The sequence below is a fragment of the Pogona vitticeps genome, chromosome 8, assembly GCF_051106095.1.
Source record: "Pogona vitticeps strain Pit_001003342236 chromosome 8, PviZW2.1, whole genome shotgun sequence".
NCBI classification, from domain to species: Eukaryota; Metazoa; Chordata; class Lepidosauria; order Squamata; family Agamidae; genus Pogona; species Pogona vitticeps.
In genome coordinates, this window is record NC_135790.1 from 15,916,379 (window position 1) to 15,938,930 (window position 22,552).

Here is a 22,552-nt window from a genome sequence, read left to right on the forward strand (position 1 = left end):
CTGAAAAACAACATACTACAGTCCCATTTTGTCACATATCTACACCCTCTATCATATCAACCATTTTATAAATGACTACATAAAGTAGAAATAGGCAGAGGTTGTTAGTTTGAAACCCTTTTCATAGAATAATGGAGCTAGAATTCATTTGTGGCTCTGCTGCAATAGAGCACAGACAGAATTAAAGAGTTGACAGTAGATACAAAGTGAGAAATTTAAAACATTTTTATTGGAATGAGACAAACAGCAGAAATTATATTCCTGTACCATGCTCAAAGCAGAACAGTTCTCACTAAAAATTACATTTACAGCTGAGAATCTTGTGAATTATATCTTGTAAAAAACAATTAAAGCTCAACTTTTAAGCTTCTATCTTTATAATAGGTGTTCGAAAGCATTCTTGCCTGAATTGAGAATTCAAATGATAAAAAAAGGAAGATGGTACTATCTCCAGATTCCTTTTGTCTATTCGCCACTTCCAGATCAAGAGCAACAGATTCCTCTTTGTCTACTTAAGTTCTCTTGAAGTGTGATAAATTTCTTATTTTAAAAAAATTAAACAAAATATGCATATTTATTCAGCATTTTAAGTGCCATCATTATTAGCAATAAGTTTCACCTCCTGGAATGATTCCTTTTTCTTTCAGTTTCAGCTGAACTCTCAGAATTTGGAAGAAGAGTTTAAGATCTGTCCATATACAGAGATTTTTAAAACTGTGTCAAACATTTAAAAGGAAGGGGAGATTAAAAGGATGCTCTTTTTAAAGTGCAGCAGAAAACCAAGGTAGTTGCCCCTTACAGCCACACATAGGTGTTAAAAACAAAATGAAAATCCTGGCGTATCGGCTTAGCTCAAAATCAGTCCAAGGCCTCTTCTCTTACATCACCTACAGCACACCTGAAAAGTCAGTTTTTGATAAAGCAGTATTTTGTAAGTTAGTAGAAAAGAGGACAAATAAGAGACAAATAACTTTGGGGGAAGCACCCCCTTTTCAATGCATTTATTTTTCAATATCATCAGAACACAGTCCAGAGGTCCAGCATTTGCACAGTCAATCTGCTTCAAGAAGCTTTGTTTTTAAAAACTAAGAAGGGAAAGCGGCACAAATTCCAGAGTTCTTCCTTTCAGGAATTCTTAGAATGAGCATGTATAGCAGCAAATGTATGGACGGCAAGTCTTGTGTTTGAACCTCCATCAAGAATATTACAAGATGAGATGACAGACTGTAGGGCCTGAGCATAGGCTGAAAAGGAAAGGAATACATTAGGTTCTGTATTAAACTGGGAGAAAGCAGAGGCAGAGAGAGGCATAACTGAGGTTCCTAGAATTATGCACAGACTATTCAAAGGATTTTTTTTTCCTTCTCCTTTAAGAGAAGCCATAGATTCAAATAGTTTTCAAACAGGGTTTAAACTGTAAACTAAGCCTCCAATTTAAATAGTAATTAAGAGCAACAAGAGTACTAAAATGTGCCCCATATCAAGAAATGACAGCACAGGCAAATTGTCTGAAATAACTGGAAACCATTTCTTCTTTCTTTTGTAGTTCCACGAATGTTTGAGAAGATACTCCCCTTCCCCCTTGTTAAGGTTGAGCTCTGCAGCCTTTAAATTCACAAGCTTATAACCTTCAAAATAATAGGTTATCAAAAGACAGATATTGACAATGAACAATGCACAATAGTCAGATTAATGATTTGTAGGATGTCTGTGGTCAACAGCATCAATTACATCTTTTACACAAAGAACAAAAATATTAAATTCAGTATTTTTTTCTTATTGGAAGAAAGCATGAATAAGCCTTTCAGGGAATAGCTATATGAAGAGAGGTCTTTATTATTAGCTGTATGGTGAATGATCATGTTTGGAAAGCAAGTGGCAGCTTCTTGATATTCTGGAGTAGATCAATACACACATTTATATAAAGAATACTCAGTTGCTGTTAGTAGTAAGGGAATAATTAGATAGGTCAAAAGACCAAATGCATACCTTTGTGGTTTTTATAAAAGACACAGTTGTTGGCACAGCTATCTGGATGAGAGTCCCAGAAATCAGACCCACAGAAGCACAATGGAGGCAAATTGATATTGTACATTTTGATCTTCTCCTGCATCTGGGCACGTAATGCTTCTACATATCTGGAAAACACAAGCACACACAAGAATCTTGTTTCCGTTAAGGGGCAGAAAAAGATTTATGATTACCTGTTGTAAAACTTGGATTTGTACAGTGGTGCCTCGCTTAGTGAGGTTAATCCGTTCTGGATTAACCCTCGCTCAGCGAATCCATCGTTAAGTGAAATAAAAAAGCCCATAGGAACGTATTAAAACTGATTTAATACGTTCCTATGGACTTAAAACTCACCGTTCTGCGAGTTTCCTCCATTGCGGTGGCCATTTTGGATGCCTCGTTAGCGAGGCAAAACAGAGGTCACCATTTTGTTTTAGCAGCGGCCATTTTGGAACCGCCGATCAGCTGTTCGCTATGCTTTGATCGCGTCCGCGTGATCATCGCATAGCGAAAAAAGCCCATAGGGGCCATCGCTGAGCGAACGCTCCAGCGATGGCCCGGGACCCCTCGTTGTGCGGTTTCATCGCATAGCGAAGCGTTCGCTATGCGAGGCACCACTGTATTACCTTGTTAGCACAGACACAGTGATCAAGGGATACTGGGGTAACCTTAACTTGGTGCCCTTTAGAAATTTTGGACTATGGTTCTTATCAGCTCTAACCAGTTTGACCAATGATCAAGGATGATGGCAGTTACGGTCCAAAGCAGATGGGGGACAATAGTTAGAGAAGGTTGGCAGACAACAGACACACAAGATGGAAAACCAAACCAAGTATCCAGAACGCCCAAGCCAAACCAGGATGACTGCACCCCCCATCAAGTTTGGGGCAATGAACATCTTTTAACTTAATGCTGAAATGATGCAAACATTTGTGGCAAGCAGGCCTCCAACTAGGAAGTGGGCTGAATTAACAATTAGGTCACCAATGCCAAGAAATCTCTCTCATGTCGTCACTTATCCCAATAGTGGGACACAGAAAAATGTTTCCTCAGCAGACCTTAGTGCTTAGGCAAGTACAGTATAGATAGGGAGAGACTCTCAAGTATCAGGTTGACAACCTGGTTCTCTGGAGAGTATCACTAACCAATATCAAGATGATCCTGAACCAGCTGAGTTTTAGCTGTCTTTGCTGCTAATGCTTTCAGTCAAGGTAAGACTATCTCTATGAAGAATAAACAAGGAGAGTTCCGATGTCTCTCCCAGAAAGTCTACTTGGTCACTAGTAAACAAGATTCAGTGGTGTCAAACCTTGGCCCTCCAGATGTTCTTGGACTTCAACTCCCAGAAATCCTGGCCAGCAGAGGTGGTGGTGAAGGCTTCTGGGAGCTGTAGTCTAAGAACATCTGGAGGGTCAAGGTTGGACACCACTTAAATACTGTGGCCTCAGACGGAAGATCTGAGATGCTCAATTATAAAGAAAGACTCTCTCAGATATTTCTGCTTACCGCCCATACTCTTTATTTCTCTGTTGTCTTTCCACTACCTTTTTCTTCTCTTTTGCATCCTCCAATCTAAGATAATCCAATTTTGCACAAGCCTCCACCCCAGAGTTAGCATCTCTCTGGGCAGCTTGTTCCTGGATCCTCTGTTTCTCTATACGGTGCCTCTCCTGAATCCGTTGTTCCTCTGCATGGCGCTCTTGCTCTTTTTCTTTCTTAATTCTGCAGGCAGAAGCAGGAATTTTCAAAAATCATATGCTGAAAGAAACTACAAGACCACCATGATCTCAGCTCTGTTCTTAAATTTCTGTTTAAAATAAAGTGACAATAGTAAACTCTTATTTAAAAGGAATTAATATTCCCTCATTTCAACAAGGTCCAGGGTTGGTAAATACGGCAAGAGTTTGAAAGTTCAAATCCTATATCTTTGAGGATTTTTTGTATTATGCACTGTATTGCACATAGCCAAAATCCTGTTGCTTGCTGTTGTTGTTGTTTAGTCATTAAGTTGTGTCCGACTCTTTGTGACCCCATGGACCAGAGCACGGCCAGGCCCTCCTGTTTTCCACTGCCTCCCAGAGTTCAGTCAAATTCAAGTTGATAGCTTCGATGACACTGTCCAATCATCTCGTTCTCTGTCATCCCCTTCTCCACTTGCCTTCACACTTTCCAAACATCAGGGTCTTTTCCAAGGGAGGCTTCTTTTCTCATCAGACGGCCAAAATATTGGAGCCTCAGCTTCAGGATCTGTCCTTCCAAGTGAACACTCAGGGTTGATTTCCTTTAGAATGGATAGGTTTGTTCTCCTTGCAGTCCAGGGGACTCTCAAGAGCCTCCTCCAGAATCACAATTCAAAAGCATCAATTCTTCGGCAGTCAGCCTTCTTTATGGTCCAGCTCTCACTTCCACACATCAGTACTGGGAAAACCATAGCTTTGATTATGAAGACCTTTGTCGGCAAGGTGATGTCTCTGCTTTTTAAGGTACTGTCAAGGTTTGTCATCAGTTTCCTCCCAAAGCAGGTGTATTTAATTTCGTCGCTGCTGTCACTGCCTGCAGTGATCATGGAGCCCAAGAAAGTACTGTAAAATCTGTCACTGCCTCCATATCTTCCCCTTCTATTTCCCAGGAGGTGATGGAGCCAGTGGCCATGATCTTAGTTTTTTTTTTTATACTGAGCTTCAGAACGTATTTTGCGCTCTCCTCTTTCACCCTCATTAAGAGGTTCCTTAACTCCTCCTCACTTTCTGCTATCAGAGCGGTATCATCTTCATATCTGAGGTTGTTGATACAGTATTTATTCTGGCAATCTTAATTCCGGTTTGGGATTCCTCCAGTCCAGCCTTTCACATGATGTATTCTGCATATAAATTAAATAAGCAGAGAGACAATATAAAGCCCTGTCATATTCCTTTCCCAATTTTGAACCAATCAGTTGTTCCATATCCAGTTCTAACTGTTGCTTCCTGTCCCACATATAGATTTCTCAGGAGATGGATAAGGTGGTGAGGCACTCCCATTTCTTTAAGAACTTGCCATAGTTTGCTGTGGTCCACACAATCAAAGGCTTTTGTGTAATCAATGAAGCAGATTTTTTTTTGGAACTCTCTGACTTTCTCTATAATCCAGTGCATTTTAGCAATTTGGTCTCTAGTTCTTCTGCCTCTTCGAAATCCAGCTTGTACTTCTGGGAGTTCTAGGTTCACATACTGCTGAAGCCTACCTTTTGAGCATAACCTTGCTAGCATGTGAGATGAGTGCAATTATATGGTAGCTGGAGCATTCTTTGGCACTGTCCTTCTTTGGGATTGGGATGTAGACTGATCTTTTCCAATCCTCTGGCCACTGCTGAGATTTCCAAACTTGCTGGCATATTGAGTGTAGCACCTTAACTGTGTCATCTTTTAAGATTTAAATAGTTCAACTGGAATGCCATTGCCTCCACTGGCCTTGTTGTTAGCCATGCTTTCCAAGGTTCATTTGACTTCTCTCTAGTATGCCTCCCTCAAGGCCAGCAACCACACTATCTGGGTTGTCTGGTACATCGAAATCTTTCTGGTATAATTCTTCTGTGTATTCTTGCCACCTCTTCTTGAGGTCTTCTGCTTCTGTTAGGTCCCTACCATTTTTGTCCTTTATCATGTCCATCTTTGCACAAAATGTTCCTTTAATATCTTCAATTTTCTTGAACAGATCTCTGGTTTTTCCCTATTATTTTCATCTGTTTCTTTGTGTTGTTCATTTAAGAAGGCCTTCTTGCTATTCTTTGGAAGTCTGCATTCAGTTTTCTGTAACATTCCCTATCTCCCCTGCATTTTGTTTCCCTTCTCTTCTCTGCCATTTATAAGGCCTCGTTGGACAGCCACTTTGCTTTCTTGCATTTCCTTTTCTTTCGGATGGTTTTTGTTGCTGCCTCCTGTACAATGTTATGAGCCTCCATCCATATTTCTTCAGGAACTCTGTCCACCAAATCAAATTCCTTAAATTTGTTCTTCACTTCCACTGTGTATTCATAAGGGATTTGGGTTAGATTATACTTGACTAGCCTAGTGTTTTTTCCTACAATTTTTGTTCAGTTGAAGCTTGAGTTTCGCTATAAGAAGCTGATGATCAGAGCCACAATCAGCTCCAGGTCTTGTTTTTGCTGTGCCTGACCACCTTACATCTCAATCTTTGGCTGCAGAGAATATAATCAATCTTATTTTGGGTATTGCCCATCTGGTGATGCCCATGTGTAGAGTCGTGTCTTGTGTTGTTGGAAAAGAGTGTTTGTGATGACCAGCTTGTTCTCTTGACAAAACTCTATTAGCCTTTGCCCTGCTTCATTTTGAACTCCAAGGCCACACTTACTTGTTGTTCCTTTTATCTCTTGACTCTCTACTTTAACATTCCAATCCCCTATAATAAGAACACCTTTTTTTGGTGTGAGTTCTAGAAGTTGTACGTCTTCATAGAGTTGGTCAATGTTAGCCTCTTCAGCATTGGTGGTTGGTGCATAAACTTGGATTGCTGTGATGTTGAAAGGTCTGCCTTGGATTCGTATTGAAATCATTCTATCATTTTTGAGATTGTATCCCAGTACAGCTTTTCCCACTCTTGTGTTGACTATGAGAGTTATTCCATTTTTTTTCTACGGGATTCTTGCCCACAATAGTAGATATAATAATGGTCTGAATTGAATTTGCCCATTCCCGTCCATTTTCATTCACTGACGCCCAGGATGTCAATGTTTATTCTTGCCATCTCCTGTTTGACCACATCCAACTTACCAAGGTTCATAGATCTTACATTCCAGGTTCCTGTGCAGTATTTTTCTTTTCAGTATCGGACTTTCCTTTCACTTCCAGGCATGTCCGCAGCTGAGCATCCTTTCGGCTTTGGCCCAATCACTTCATTAGCTCTGGAGCTACTTGTCCTTGTCCTCTGCTCTTCCTCAGTAGCATGTTGGACGCCTTCCAACCTGAGGGGTTCATCTTTCAGCATCATATCTTTTAGCCTTTTGTTTCTGTCCATGGAGTTTTATTGGCAAAGATACTGGAGTGGCTTGCCAGTTGCTGCTCCAGGTGGATCATGGTTAGGCAGAACTCTCCACTATGACCTGTCTGTCTTGTGTCTCCCTGCACAGCATAGCCCATAGCTTCTCTGAATTACCCAAGCCCCTTCACCACGACAAGGCAGCAATCCATGAAGGAGATGAACTCCTCTATAACTTCCATTGAACCAAATCGGCCTACTCTAACTGCAGTTTACTATGCAAAAGTCACAATTGGGGTCGGCCTATTTGAATTAATGGGATTTAACACAGGAATTGGCTCACCAAATCCTAACTGTTTCAGGAGGTCTACTCTAGTGCAATTTACAATGCTAAGCAACGGTATTCTGGCCATTGTCTAACTATCACTTTCTCAACCTGTTAGCATTGTTTGGATCAGCTGCTTTCTACAAAGCCACTGTTGATTATGGGTGGTGTAGTGTAGTTGCTAGGAGAAGCAGCTGTAAGTCAGGAAGTACTTGGTTCAAAGATAAGGAAGCGAAGTTTAGGCTGAATATCAGGAAAAACTTAACTGTTGGAGTGGTACAACAAAGAAACCAATTACCTTGGGAGGTGGTGAGTAATTGGAGGCATTCAAGAGAACATTGGACAACCATCTAGATCTGTTTTGATTTGGATTCCTGCCTTGAGCAGGGGTTGGACTTGATGGCTTTATAGGTCCCTTTCAACTCAATTATTCTATGATTCTCTAACTGTATCCTCAGGGAAGGACAGCATATGTGTGTGTGGTAACTACTTTATTAAATCTGGAAAAGTCTATATTATGGCATTCATACAAAGAATTATCTTTTTTTAATTGGAAGAAAAAGGAATTTTTAAAAAGTCTAAATTGTTGAAATACACACACTGAGCAACCATGTAATATTTTAAAGTAGAATCAAAATAAAAAGGAAGAGCACTAGCAAAATGTAAACAATAGCACATGCTAGAAAGCGCTAGTGGCGCTGTGGGCTGAACCGCAGAAGCCTGTGCTGCAGGGTCAGAAGACCAAGCAGTTGTAAGATCAAATCCATGCGACAGAGTGAGCGCCTGTCGCTTGTCCCAGCTCCCGCCAACCTAGCGGTTCGAAAGCATGTAGATGCGAGTAGATTAATAGGGACCACCTCGGTGGGAAGGTAACAGCATTCCGTGTCTAAGTCGCACTGGCCATGTGACCACGGAAGATTGTCTTCAGACAAAACGCTGGCTCTATGGCTTGGAAACGGGGATGAGCACTGCCCCCTAGAGTCGAACACGACTGGACAAAAAATTGTCAAGGGGAACCTTTACCTTTACCTTTACCTAGAAAGCTATACTGAAACACAGCAATATATCCAGGGAACGGAGGATCAAAAGTTTTCTGGAAGAAATTAGCTGATATAGTGGCTGAAAGGGAATCAACTCAAACTCAAGAGACATCAGGATGGTCCACAAAATGTAGTGGGCAACCTTTGACCTTCCAGATGTTCAGGCCTACAATTCCTATTGGCCTCAAATAACATGGTCAAGGAACTGTGGGACTTGTAGGCCACAATACAGAGAGGCCAAAGATTCACCATCTCTTCTACATGCCTCTTGTTTCAGAAGTCACTGTAGATCTTTAGCTTTATAAATGGCTTTAAAGGAGGCTAAGACTATTTAGGGAGTAGAAGCTTATTACAGCAATCTGTAGCTATGAATGCTAAATGATACCCGTTGCTACTGTCTTCATGACTTGCAATGAGGTTTGGACACCATGTGACATAGAATGCTGGTGTAGATAGACATTTAATCTCATCCAACAAGATTGTCAGGAGAATGTCATATAACTGTTACCAGCTTTCTGAGCCAAATCTGGGGGGGAAAAGTACAACAATTTACAAAGGAAAAATATTTGTTTAACAAATCCATACTGCTCAGTAAAAGTGATACCCACTTCACATTTCTCTGCCTCCAGCAATCTCTTTAAAATACAGTATTTGTACAGGCTTTATTGTAGCAACATTAAAGATTTCACTAGCACAAATCTGTGGGAGCAAAGGCAGGTGAACTTCGCACTACAGAACTAACTGCAGAAGACTGTCTCGCTCTGTTTTATAGGAAGACTGTGCAACTATATGTGAGGGCAAACTGGGCGAAGGATGATTCTACTATGGAAGGAGAAGATGCCTCAAGTGTTAATTGAGAAATTACACGTGTTTCTGGGTGCAATTTGTTTTTGTACCAAAGTCATTTTATTTTAATTTAGACAATAAAAGAAACTGCAGTTGAAGGCCAGATCTGCTCCAAAATGAAAGTCAAGTGAATGTTTCAGTGTCCTGCAATTCCCAGACTTATCACTGTGTTCAAGTGTGGCCACAAGAACGAGGATGAACATGGAAGCTTTATGCTTGTAGAGTCAAGAGGGCAGGTTAAATGTTGTCTGGAAGAGTTTTCCAGACATTGCAAGAATAGCAATTCTTCTATTTGTTTTCATCATTGAATCCCTTAATGTTAACATACCACGGTATTTCTGTTTGTAACAATTCTTCCATTTTGCCATCATCTAGATACAGCACAAATAAATGAAATGTTAAAAGATAATAAATTACATACTTATCCATTTTTCTCTGCCATTCCTTCTGCCTTTGTTGCTCCTTTACTTGTTCTCTTTCAATATCCATGAAGAGCCGCCTGTATCTCAGGTACTGGCTTTGACGCTGCAGGAGACAGGTATTTCAGAACAGTGCACAGCATGGAACAAACACTGCCCAAAAACACACTTCAGTTCCACCTAGGGCACTGCCCATATCCACTCCACTTTCTTAACCAAAGACAAAGACAACTATAGCTCACTCCACTACATGGACTAAGCTTGGACCATCCGCTATCTGGCTCTTTCTGTCCCAGAAATCAGCTCAGTGGCTACGCTACCCACTCCATTTTTACCAGTTAAAACCTAAAGTTGGATGAATCTGCTCGTTTTCTTGCTTCCTTCCAACCACTCTGCACTTTTTATATTACATCTATCAGACAGAAAGCCTGTGTGTGGAACTGCATTTTTAAAATTGTTGTGTCTATAAAACACTGGTTGCTTCACAGTATTTTCTAAAAAAAAATCAACTGTACATTTAAGAAAAGAGGAACTGGGGTAACAATCCCGGATCAATTAATCACTTCAGAATCTCTTAGAATATTTTCTTAATACCTTGTATTCTTAATAATGTAAAATGACAGAGCTTCTTTGTTTACACAATCTATCACATCATATTATTCTGTGGTTTAGTAAGAACTTGCTTTCAGGGTTTCATCACTGCAATTATATTTACCGAGGAGAATAAAATGTTTATATATTCTAGCATGCTTCAGAGTCATGTCATTACAACCTACTGGAGCAGTTCAATTAGAGACACAAACCTCTTGAACTAGATTCCCCTCTGCTGGCCGGTAATTAAACCACAACGACTTCCATTTATGAAACCTCACAAATTCTAACGTTTGACTTATTCCAAAACTCATACCCCTAAGTCCAAAATCAGAGGATTTATATTAATTGCATACTCTAGGCACATTTGACAATAGATATGTTACCCTTCTGATTTGTGGTAACTATGTGAGCCCCTATCTAAGATCTTGCAAACCAACGGTGCTTCATGTTAAGTTGTTTTCTCTTCCAACTGCCCCTCCACCAGCAAAATTGTCTTTTCAAGTAAGTTCTGCAAACTAGTCTTGCAAACTAACAGCTATGACTTCTTTTATTGAGACAATCTGTCTCATGTCAAGTCTTCTCTTCCTACCGCCTCTCCCCCCCTTTTCTCAGATATATTCTTTTCTGGTCAGTTCTATGTTCTCATTACAATATGCATGGTAGGAGATCTTGTTTACTCAGTCTTGCTCTTGTAAGAGTTCAGACTTGATTTCACCGAACATCCATTGATCTGCCCATCTGGTGTTCTGTGGTATCTGTAAGGCTCTCCTCCAACACCACACGTCAAATGAGCAGATTTTCTTCTGTGCCTTTCTTTTACATAGTACAGATGATTTTGACCTTGGTTTCCAGTGGCAATCCTTGTGAACTCTGCCCTTTCTTTTCTTTATTTCAAAAGGTGACGGGGCCTCTTGTGGAAAATATGCACAGAAAACGTTTGTAGGGCTTCTGGTTCTATACAGCTTTTCTTGCCTACCCCAAGGAAATTGGAAGACACCTTTCTAGCTTGCAATCTATGGAGCCGGCATGGCAACATTAGTTTACCTGTGAGGTTAAAGGTATGTATGGTTCTCTGTTGTATGTGCTGCATACACACCTTACGTCACCTTTTCATTAAGTCCAATATATATATATACATTTATTTATTTTTTCTAAGAGAAACTCCTCTCATGTAGAATCACCCAATTGCAAAGCCAGGAAATTACATTCTTAAAAAAAAGAAAAGAAAAAAGAAAAGAAAAAACCTCCCGTTTATGAACATGGGGATACTGTGCTTCTGTATCCAAGATTCAAAATACTGGGAAGTCACCCAATATTCCATATATTCCCCATGCTACCAGCAGGAAAAAAGATGCCAGGCTTTAAATAGTAAATGGCAGCTTGCTTGTTGACAACACCAATGGCAGCTGTCAAGATGCTCTACACAGCATACCCTCTTGTGCTACCATTCACTTGCCGAAAAACAGCCCTGAAAACTGCTTTGTTTTGGTGAGAAGCAGTTAAATGACCCGGGGGGGGGGGGGGAAGAGCTGCTTGGATTTTCCCTTGCTTGGTTTCTTTTTGTGAATGGCACATGATCCCAGACACAAACCAGATGGTGTGGTTTTTTTCTGAAGAATTGGATATGGTTGACTCAGCCTTCCATCCTTCCGAGGTCGGTAAAATGAGTACCCAGCTTGCTGGGGGGGGGCAATGTGTAGCCTGTATAATTAAAAATTGTAAACCGCCCGGAGAGTGCTTGTAGCGCTATGGGGCAGTATATAAGTCCAATAAATAAATAAATAAAATAAATAAATATGCGTACATACAATTGCCTTTTAAAATAAAAATGTTCAACAGCCTTTCCAATAAGGAGTGAGAGTAATCACACATGTAGTGATCACATCACTGAATTGTTCCTGATAGACACTCATTTTCAAGGCAGTTTAACCAAGGCTGCATACCTGTTTCTTTGACTCCTCTTTCTCCGTTTCAGACCAAAGTATCCAAGCAGGCCGATTCTCAGTGCCAGTTGCTGAAGAGCTCACTGGATAGGTACTTTTGAGTATCTCACTATTAACCTGCAAGAGGTGAAAAACAGACCAAACAACAAGGCTGAGAACTTGTCACATTATAACGTCATATTATAACGTTTTAGCAGGCTCTCCCAACTGAAGCCCCAAGTTGTGGCTTAAAGCATGTACAGCACCTACATATTGAGGGGGAGCTGCTACCTCTGTAATACCAAAAACAAATCTGAAAAAAAGCAGGCTGATGTGCTTGAGGAGCCTCTTCAAATGAGCAAAGATACAAAGAAACCAGGGAACAGCAGCCTTCATCTCCTTAAATAAAAGCAAAGCAAAATGCGTGCTGCTTATATACCGCCCCATAGCGCTTCAAGCACTCTCTCGGTGGTTTACAATTTAATTATGCAGGCTACACATTGCCCCCCCCCCCCCAAGCAAGCTGGGTACTGATTTTACCAACCTCGGAAGGACAGAATGCTGAGTCAACCCTGAGCCGGCTACCTGGGATTGAACCCCGGGTCGTGAGCACCGTTTTAGCTGCAGTACAGCGGTTTAACCACTGCACCACAAGGCTCTTGTAGACATATTTCTGTAATTAAAGTGATGATGGAGAGGAAGGGGCTAGCATATTCCCTTCAATGCACATGGGCTTTGCATGTTTTAAATGTAAATGAATACAGCTCAAGTGTCCTCTGTGGGAAGTCAACGGCATTAGTGTCTAGGATGAAAAGACCATAGTTTCACATATCTGAGGGGCAGCAGGTTGAAAAAGGGTTCTGTAATGTATTGCCTTTCTTCTTAGTTTCCCCTGAACATTCTTTATTGCAAGCTGACCAATATAATGCAATCGCCAGAACATTTATGCCAGCATAAGCACAATGATGTGCCTCAGAGCAGTGAACCGTTTATTTATTATTCATCTATTCATTTATTTGTCATTTACAGGATGCCTTTCAAGGTTGATCACAGTGCTAAATAAAATTTAAAAACACAAGAAATTATACATTAAAAACAAGTTATTTACTTATTTAAAATATTTTACCCTTCCTTTCTCCAAAGCAGCTTACATCACTAAAACACAATGTTAAATCTAAAAACAGTATATAATTACTATATATTATTGCTATAATAATTAAAGTACACTGATTGATTTAAAACATTTAAAACTTTGAAAAAAAAGATCTGCTAGAGGGGCCTCACCTGTGGGAACTGTATATTATATGGAAACACAAAGAAGGTCTTATCTCCTTGCGGCACCCTGATTTGTAGAGTGTTCTCTCTTCTTGGAGGCCAAGTAGCATCAATACCAATTTCCTTTTAATGCCACATGTAGATATGGCTGTTCAAGTGTTTAAAAATCTTGGCCTGATTAGGTTGTGGAGTCTTTACCTACATATGGCTTTAAACATTTCTGAAACCTTTATATTGTAGTTCCCCTGAGATCTTGTGAAACAGAACAGGGAAAAAATATAGATTCCAAATAAATGAGAACAAAACAATAGCAAGGTGAAAGTTTAAGCCACTTTTAAAGAATACGTATTATTCCCCGATAGATACGTAAACAGAACTAGATACAGTATGACGCACAAGGCTGAGCTGAGCCTTACTTTTTTCAACTCTACTGTATAATCCACTTCCTTTCTCTGCTGTCCTTGTTCCTCATTTCGCAGTTGTGCTGGAAGGTCATGGTATCCCACAAGAAGAAATTCGTGACGGTCACCCTCTTCTGCATTTACTGAAGTTGGCTTGCAAGATCCTGGCAGCTGAGCACAGATTTAGACATACATTTAAAAGTCCTCCTTCCATGCAAAGTCATTTTGCTGAGCCTGAGCAGCTGTTTTGAAATGTAATTGTAAGCCACGTTGAACTAATTAAGCTTCTTTAAAAGCAATATATAAATTATTCTGAATAAATTTTTAAAGGCATTGAACAGGAGGGATGGTTAAACATTACCTCTTAATTTATTTGAAATGTAATGTAACAGATTCACATGTGAGATTACCCCAAAATCTGTATAAGGTTGGAGGGGAGCACATTAAATCATACCCAAGGCAGGCTCAGAGAACTAAATCTCACCTCTCTCCCCCTATACCTTAAAAACAGCAACAACAAAAGCATTTATTCCAGAAAGAATCTGAGGTACAAACACCACTCCTAGGAGAAATATCTTCTTTTTAAAAAGCTGCTGTACTTTAAATCTACCTGGTATCCCACAGTGGTTTTATAGGGAGTTGTCACTATCCACGCTCGTTAGTGTTATTAACACATCCAGTTTTGCCTTCTTAAGTTTTGAAAGTGGGAAAGAAAGCACCATTTTCTAAAGGCAAAGTTCACAACATCACAATAGTAACTTTCATATAATTATTGGCTGTGATGAAAAGCTAGGTAAGTTATCATAAGCTAATGTTCTAATTTCAAGAATCTATGTAACAGAAGATAAGACAAATCACACAACTGGAAATGATTTAAATAGAATGCATGAACTCACCTACCTAAAAGTCACCCAGTGTCAAATGTCAAATTCACTTTTTAGTAAGAATTAATTTGGCAGAACCTCCACTATGGTCTGCAGTTACTAATGAAATATATTCCAAGTAACTATTATGTTTCAAAGACAAAGTACATGTATTTGTGTCCCTTGTAGGAGAAAATAAAAATAATAATAATCTACCATCAAGTCAACTCTGACTTCTGACAATACTCAAAATTTTTTAATCGTTCCCATCTTCTTGGGGGTACACTGGGAGTGTGCAACTTGCACACAGGCTGGGTCTACTTGTAGGAAAAAGGGGAGTAAACATATTTTAAATAAATAAAACTAAATAAACTTATTATTAGGTGTTACAATTATACAACTTAACTTTCAAGATTAAAAAGGTCCTTCTAAGCCAGTATACAAGAAAAATTAAAATGCTTTCATAAATCCCACTATAAGCACTGACTCATTAAATCCAACTCTCAACGTAATTGATAACAGAGGAGGCCAGGTGACTGTCTTTGTATTTTTTGTCTCATATAACAAATTAAGGCCACTTTATTTAATACAGTATCTGAAATACTGAATACTAATAGTTAAATTATATCCTGCCTTTTCTCCAGTGGGGTCAAAGACAGGTCCATGGATCTCTCCCCAGCCCCTTTATCTTCTCAATACCCTGGGCAGCAGGCCAAACTTAAGGAGAGTGACCAACACAGCATCACACACTGACTGAATGGGGACTTCAACTTGGATCTCCAAGATCCAGCCTAACACTCTTAACCATTATATTACACTGCTTGTCACAGTGGCTGTCACCTCTTTTTTTGGAAGGCTGTCCCAAATGCCTCCTGGAAGATCCAAAGGACCACCTTTTTCTGAGACAGATTTCCGAGAAGCCAGCCTGCGACGGACAGCCTGCTGCACAGTCTTCCTTACCTACGGAAAGAGATAAAGAGGCTACCAACAGAAATGATTCTTCCAGACAGTCCAGTACTTGATTGCTGCTTTTCTATTTACATACTGGTGTAGTTCAAGCAAGTGTTACTAGATAAGAAAATCCAGTGTTTGAGAACCCCAACCAAACCATCTTTCTTCAGATTTGAATTCGCAAAGGTTCTTCAGATTGTTTTCTTACAATAAGCTGCTGATTGCTTGATACTGTGGAAAGCAATGGTATGCCCATTTGGGCATTATCAATATGAAGTTATTTGGCATACATGGAGATATTCATCTATGTACCAACACATACAGTGGGGGGAGAACACCACTGGCAAGTGCATTGTAAATTTCTCTTTCTCCCCCCCCCACAAAAACTTTCATTTCCTTCATCCCAATCTGAAGTAAGACATTCCAGATCTTTCTGCACATGAAACTTGTCCATACATACAGTACTAACATTCTGCAACAGTAAAAATTACTCGCTCTTTCTGAGAACCTAAAGAATTGAAGTCCAACAGAGAAAAAAAAAAGCCAAATACTACTATTGAACATATGGTAAGTATCAGATTACTGCAGAGAAAAAAAATACTCACTGTTTTGGCTTGCTCTAAATTTTTTAGCTCTTCTGCTTTTTCTCCCCCATCTATCATGAGATTGGATTCCTGCACAGAAGTAAGTCTGCTACCAGACCTGCAAATGGCAGAGTCTGTGCTGCATCTGTATAGACATGTGCTTTTCTTGGGGGTCAACTGCAGTGCAGAATCTGAGAATCCTATCACTACAGAGCTTTCTTTTAGAGCCTGTCAGGGAAAAAAAGTGTAACAAAAGGACCAATAAATCCAAGCCTAATTTCAGTATAGGAAACAATAATTTAATGGTTTTGGCCCACTGCAGAAAAACAACCTTTTGTGGTTAGCTTTTCTTTAGCAAAAACAGAGGCAGTTTACCAATAAACCGCAAGTTAACTTTGGATTCTAGCGATTCTAAGACTGAAAATGATTTTCTTAGAGAAAGTGACCATGAGAAAGAGAAGTAAAAGGTATTTATCAGGCTGCACTGAAAATAAAGCAAGGAAAGGAAATCAAAGGCAATCTTTGCATCAAAGGATAAAAAAGCATACGCAGCTTCCCTCAAGAACAAAATGCTAGATATCACCTAAGTATCAGGGCTAAGGGAAAGACTTCAATTAGGAACCTCCAGGGACATGCCAGGCTACAACTACCTTCCACTGTGACTATCCATTCTTGCAACAGACCATCACAACTTCAGAGAAGCTCTTGATTCCAGAATCATGTGAATGCATGAACAGCTTAAAACAGGGGTCAGGGAACTTTTTTACCTTTTACCCCTCAAAAAATTTATATACGCCAACATTATCCCCTTGATTTGAAAGGAAGGAAATCATACACGCAGCTGGGTGTGTTGCTGTCTGCAACCCCACCATGGGAGGGGGAGTGTGTGAGAGGCCACGGCTTCTTAATAGGGCCAGTGTGTTTCCACTGTTGACCTTACATGATCATTCTGGCCCCTTTCTTCCCCCTGGATCCCTTAATTGTATATTTACAAGAAACGACTAGCCCGCTCTCCTGTACAGGTTGTATCACAAAACATAGAGAACTTAGGCAAAGGATCATCATCATCTTAGATTCTAACTTACATTTATATGTTATTGTGTGTGTCTATTTACAATTTACATCACTGGTTCTTAACCTTTGTTACTCTGTTTTTGGACTGCAACTCCCAGAAGCCTTCACCATCAGCTCTGCTGGCTGAGGTTTCTGGCAGTTGCAGTTCAAAAACACCTGAGTAACGAAGGTTAAGAACCACTGATTTACATTACAATCTATATCTATATATCCCCGCCCCAGCTCTGGCCACTCAAGGCCACCATCCCTCCCAGTTCACCCTTCTTCCCTATTTATGCTCAAGGTACATAAAAGTGTCTCACCTATTCATTTTCAAGAAAATAAAAAGGAGGGGAGAAAAATATAATGGCAGAATACATGTTTAAAATGTCAAATGTGCAGTTGTGTTTTCCCCCAAAACATCTGATCAATAGGGGAGGGAGCAGATTGGGACATGCATGGTCTGATGCCCTGGATGTATGTCCTTAAAAAAATATATTGAGGTGGGGGGGGGGGCTATTCCTAATTTGCAGTTTGGGTCCGCCCCCATCTTCAAAATGGGAGGGAGGGTTGATTCTCTTGTTCTCTGATTGTTTTTCAATCTGATTTAAGTCTTAAAAAACATAAAGAAATATTTGAAATGTTCAATGGATCTCCTGCCCAAAGGGGCGGGGAAAGGAGGTGATGCTCAAGAAGACCCTGGTAGGGAAAAACAAGCTGGAAAAGGAGAAGGGGAGGGAGGATCATAACTTTTCAAGTCAAAAATGTGTAACTGTGTGACACCTACATACACCCTGAGTGGCAGGGAGGGCGTGGGCGTGTTCTTGAAGCGCCAGGGGTGGCTTCTGACTGGACCAGGCCTGGCGCTTATTTGAATAAAAGGAGGGTGGGGGCAGAGAAAGAGGAGGAGGCGGGGAAAGGGTTACATAAAATGAAGGTGGGCAAAACTGCCTGGAGGAAGCAAGAAACGTTCCTTTTTTCAGCCCGCAGATGTGGGAAAGTAACTTTTCTAGACCATAGCGTCCAGCATCCATAGCAGCCAGCACAGGGAGAGTTGTGAATACACACCTCTCTCTCTGCATCCTTGGAAATAAAATGCCTGGGGATAATGAGGACGGTCGCGCTGACGCGACCATCCTCATTACCCCCCAGGATTTTCATTTTTACCCCAAAAGGGGCAAATTACCCCTGTTCCCCGACCACTGGCTTAAAACACCATGATGCAAATAATCACCACCAGTATTGAGACCAATCCTGTTTCATTGCATATTATGTCCATGCTTAAACAATGTCAATTTGAAAGAGAGATCCACCTGTGAAATTTATAAAAGGCAACTAGATATTAGTATACATTGCCTTACAGCTTCATAGGATTTTTGCAGTTGCTGTTTTCTTCTTTGTTTAACACGCTGATTCACCCTGTGTTTCACTTCCTCTTGGAAATGTTTCAGAATTCTCTCCTTTTCTTTTCTCAAGTTTTTGTATTCTTCTTCAATCTGAGCTGCTGTTGCCTAAAATAAGCAGATTTGATTCAATTGTTTTAATCAGATGGGAAGCAGATAATATTCAGTTTAGCAATTAACCACAGGACAATTTTGGGTGAAACACTTAGCACAGGAGAGGAAATCTCTGGCTAACTATTTGACTTACTACACCAATCAATTCCCTCACAGTATGGTCAGAAAGTGAAAGAACAAACACTAGGAAAACCCAAAAGACACTCCACCCCTCAACTCTTGTCAGTTTCTGGCATTCCAGAAAAGTATGAAGGATTAGCTACAATGTAATTTAATCCCACAAGGTGCTTCTTATTTAACAAGAATACTTAGCATCATTTTACACAGCTCACGCTGATGTAAATACACCTAAGAATCCACCCTTTCTTTGTAGCCTAAACATATGTGCAGAACAAATTTCTATTTTAAAAAGAGATGAAGACTGCCCTGCAGAGGACTGAAAGCTCTTACTACTTCTTGCTTTAGCTGGTACTAACAGTGGGGAAGCACAATAGGAGCTGTAGTCTGACATATGAAAGGATATTACTCCTAGCTTAACAATAGTTACTGAGAAGGAGGGAAAAAAAGAAACATCAGTTACATAGGATAACACAGAATCATAGCTTAACATGTAACAATACAAACAAGGCCATAGCTCAGTTGCAGATCACATGTTCTCCATTCTGAAATTTCCAGACCAAATCTCCAGCAACTACAGTTTCAGGTTTCTGGATCTCCATGGAGCTGTTGCTGCACACTGAGACAGATAGTGAAAGTATCACTAGTAAACATCCTCAAACTGAACCAGAGGAGAAAAATTGCAGCAGACAATTTCATTCTGAACACTCACAAAAACTGGGCTCTCCTCCTGCTTTGCATCATCTTGAGCACTCTCAACCCAAGCTCCCACAGGTGCCACAAACTGTGTCCTCTCCGCTAACACCTTTGAGCTTACTGCTACTGACTGACCCCTCCCTTTCTTATCAGCTGTTCTCCAGGGATAGCATTGTTGTTGTTGCAGCTGCTTCATAGATAGTTGCATCTGGACAACTGAGAAGACTCAAGCCTGGGAGGAGTGTCTGCTGAAATGCAAGAGAAAAAAAGGAAACAACAATTTAGCTTTCTTGTTCAGCAAACATTTATATAAGTCAGGGAGACTCATGGAACTGAGCTAAACCTAACAGTTACACTGGAGTTTGGCATAATTAGATACATGCTTTTTCTACTTATGACAATTTTGCTTTAATACTTTCTAAGTACTTAGACACTGACATTGGTTTTCACTCACTTTGTAAACTACTTCAGATAATATTAAAGCTGTGAAGCTGTTTTTAAATACACTGTATAATACCAACTAATTTTTAAGACCAAATGACTGTTTCTGTTGTTTTAGAAATCCCCATTTTCTGTCAATAAGCCCCCCCCTGCAAACTTTATTTTAGTTGGGACTAAAAACTGGATTTAAGTCTTGATCTTTGGCCCTCCTCCAACTGTTACCCAACAGCCAATATAAACAAAAAAATGCAGACTTAATATCAAGTGAAAGTCACATTTTGTCTTGCCAGACAAGTACATCAATTAAAAGGGAGGGGGTTTTGAGAAGTTGCCACTCTTGCTTAGATAGATTAGCTGCTATATTAAAATCAATAGCTACGAAACAACATAAAAACTCAGAGGCCAGCCTATTTCCATCCTGGCTTAAATTGCCTACAGATGCTCAGCGCCACATCCTGCCCATATATTCTTACTATGTATGATACACATATGATACCTTATGTTCCTGTACTAGTTCTTAGTACAACTTTGCTTTTAAAATATCTTGTAAATTTCTTTGAGATCCTCATGGGGCCGATAAAGCAAGATGGAAGCACTCAGGAAAATCAAATTAGTGAAGAAAACAATGGCACACCTTTGGCCCCAGAAGCCTTTCTCGTGTGTCCCTCACACCTTTCGGGAAGACCGATTCCAGAGACCCGAGCACGGCACTCAGCGAGGGGACTCGTCCTCTCCCAGATGCTTCCTGCCTACCTGGGCTCTACCTGCGCCGCTGCCATGGCAACCAAGGGACCGCGCCCTCCTCGCGGGACCTAACACCTTCCTTGCGGAGCTGGCGGTGCCGGAGCCATGGCAACCCCCCCTAGGCCTCACGGGATGGGCCGGCGGGAAAAAAAAAACCAACCCACCGACCCCCTCGGGCGGAAGCACCCGCTGGACTTCTCTTTTTCCGCCCGACTTTGGGCTACGGCTTCCATCCCGTCCCTAACCGTCGCTTTGAAATCGCGCGCCGCTTCCCGCTCGGCCCCGCCTTCCCCGTCCACCCGTCCGCCAATCCCGCGGAAGAAGAGATGACGTCACCTCCGTCAGTTCCGCCCGCACCTGCTGGTGGAAGCCTTCGTTTAGCGCCGCGGTTGGCCTGCCCTTCTCCTGACTATCCCGCCCATTGAACGTTTCCTTCGCCAGTCAGTTGTCTTGGCCGCTCGGCAGGCAGATTCTGGCTCTTTGATTGGACAATTAAGCCTTTATAGCTGTCAATCAAGCGGCAGCGTATATGAAAGCTGTGGTTTCGCGCTGTAACTTTCGGGGGACGTTGGTGTCTGTTGATTGAGTTGGTGTTAAAAAAAAGCACCTTTTACAACTTCTGGTTCTTACACTGACAATAGGGAATATAGTCGTGGTTAGGGATACCTTTAACTTGGACTCTTGCTCCCTCGCTTTCGTGCCTGCCGGGAAAAGTGGGAGGTGTAGAAAGACACTTTGTCTGGCAACCCAACATTTATTTTGAGCTTTTTCTTTGCCAGTGCATGGGAGGAAAGGAAAAAAGAAAGAGGATTGCAGGGTGTTGGAGACAGCAGCAAGTGGGGACACCTCGATTCCCCAGCCCAGAGGTCGTTCAGTTCCAAAGTGATTTGAAGTGGCTTGGATTCAGCATTTTGGGGTTGGGTGGGTGGGATTTCCTATTTTAAGCAGAGTCAGTCCAACTCAAACCCAATGGAGATTTTATAGCCATGATGTGGAGCCACTTCCCAAACCTCACACTTGCACCAGGACCCACTCGTTTATACAATTCTGGCAGCAGAGACGATCGTTCTGTCGAGGGAATTCTTTGAAGTGGAGATAAAACAGTTCAAAGATGAAGATAAAACAGTTCAAAGCAGTTGAAGAGGAGCTAGCTAAGCACTTTTACCTCACACACACAAAAATAATAATAATGACCCGATTTATTTTATTTTATTTTTTGCAAACAACAGCAAAGGAAGTCAGTCTGCCTTTTATTATGACCATGGATGCTCTTGTCCAAAAGTCTGTCTAGGAAGAGCTTTGTCAGGAATGATCAGGAACAAATCTGCTATCTTAGGGCTTGATTACATGTCAGAAAAGAACCCCTGATTCTTTTCATCCCTCTCTTATTCTGATACTTATGAGACAAAGTATTATATTTTACTCCAAAAATGCATTAGGGCTTATTTTTAGGGGATGTTTTATTTTCATGTACAAAAATCTACATTTATTCAAATACAGTTATGCCATCTTATGGTTGCTGCACAAGGGTGGAGGGTGGGGTTTCACTTAATTGGGGCTTATTTTGGGGATAGAATTTATATTACGATCATCCTGAAAAATCATACTAGTGCTTATTTTCAGGGAAATGGGGTGGGAGTGTTTACATTGTTTGGAAAATGTGTCAATTCATTACCTTCTATTTAAAGGATAATACATTACTTTTAGTTTTGTATCGATTCATTTTCTCTACTGTTTTTTGGGACAATCAGGTCCTCTCCTGACCTCTTAATTTCTTACC

At 40.7% G+C, this 22,552-nt stretch overlaps 1 protein-coding gene across 5 annotated transcripts; it reads right to left on the reverse strand.

The window, feature by feature from the left end:
- Window positions 1–207: 207 nt before the first annotated feature.
- CCDC15 (coiled-coil domain containing 15) lies at window positions 208–20,930 on the reverse strand. 5 transcript variants are annotated; one of them, XM_072978798.2, is made up of 11 exons: window positions 20,782–20,930; window positions 19,604–19,835; window positions 18,619–18,768; window positions 16,226–16,432; window positions 15,510–15,629; window positions 13,822–13,977; window positions 12,152–12,268; window positions 9,617–9,720; window positions 3,517–3,732; window positions 1,990–2,138; window positions 208–1,244 (listed from the first exon to the last, which is right to left on the reverse strand). In XM_072978798.2, exons 2-11 carry the CDS (start codon window positions 19,793–19,795, stop codon window positions 1,126–1,128), a joined length of 1,530 nt encoding a protein of 509 aa, XP_072834899.2. In that variant the 5' UTR covers window positions 19,796–19,835; window positions 20,782–20,930; the 3' UTR covers window positions 208–1,125. The 5 variants fall into 5 exon arrangements, with proteins under 5 accessions (XP_072834899.2, XP_072834898.2, XP_072834897.2 ...); XM_072978797.2 differs by having other exon boundaries at window positions 19,604–19,832; window positions 20,663–20,930; XM_072978796.2 differs by having other exon boundaries at window positions 20,663–20,930.
- Window positions 20,931–22,552: the final 1,622 nt, after the last annotated feature.

Coding starts and splice junctions, on each gene's coding strand:
- CCDC15 (XM_072978798.2), bottom strand. CDS start 19,795: ATGCAACTATCTATGAAGCAGCTGCAACAACAACAATGCTATCCCTGG. Junction 9,721..12,151: donor AAGAGGAGTCAAAGAAACAG/GTATGCAGCCTT, acceptor TGTCTCCTGCAG/CGTCAAAGCCAGTACCTGAG. Junction 3,733..9,616: donor TGGCAGAGAAAAATGGATAA/GTATGTAATTTA, acceptor TTCTGCCTGCAG/AATTAAGAAAGAAAAAGAGC.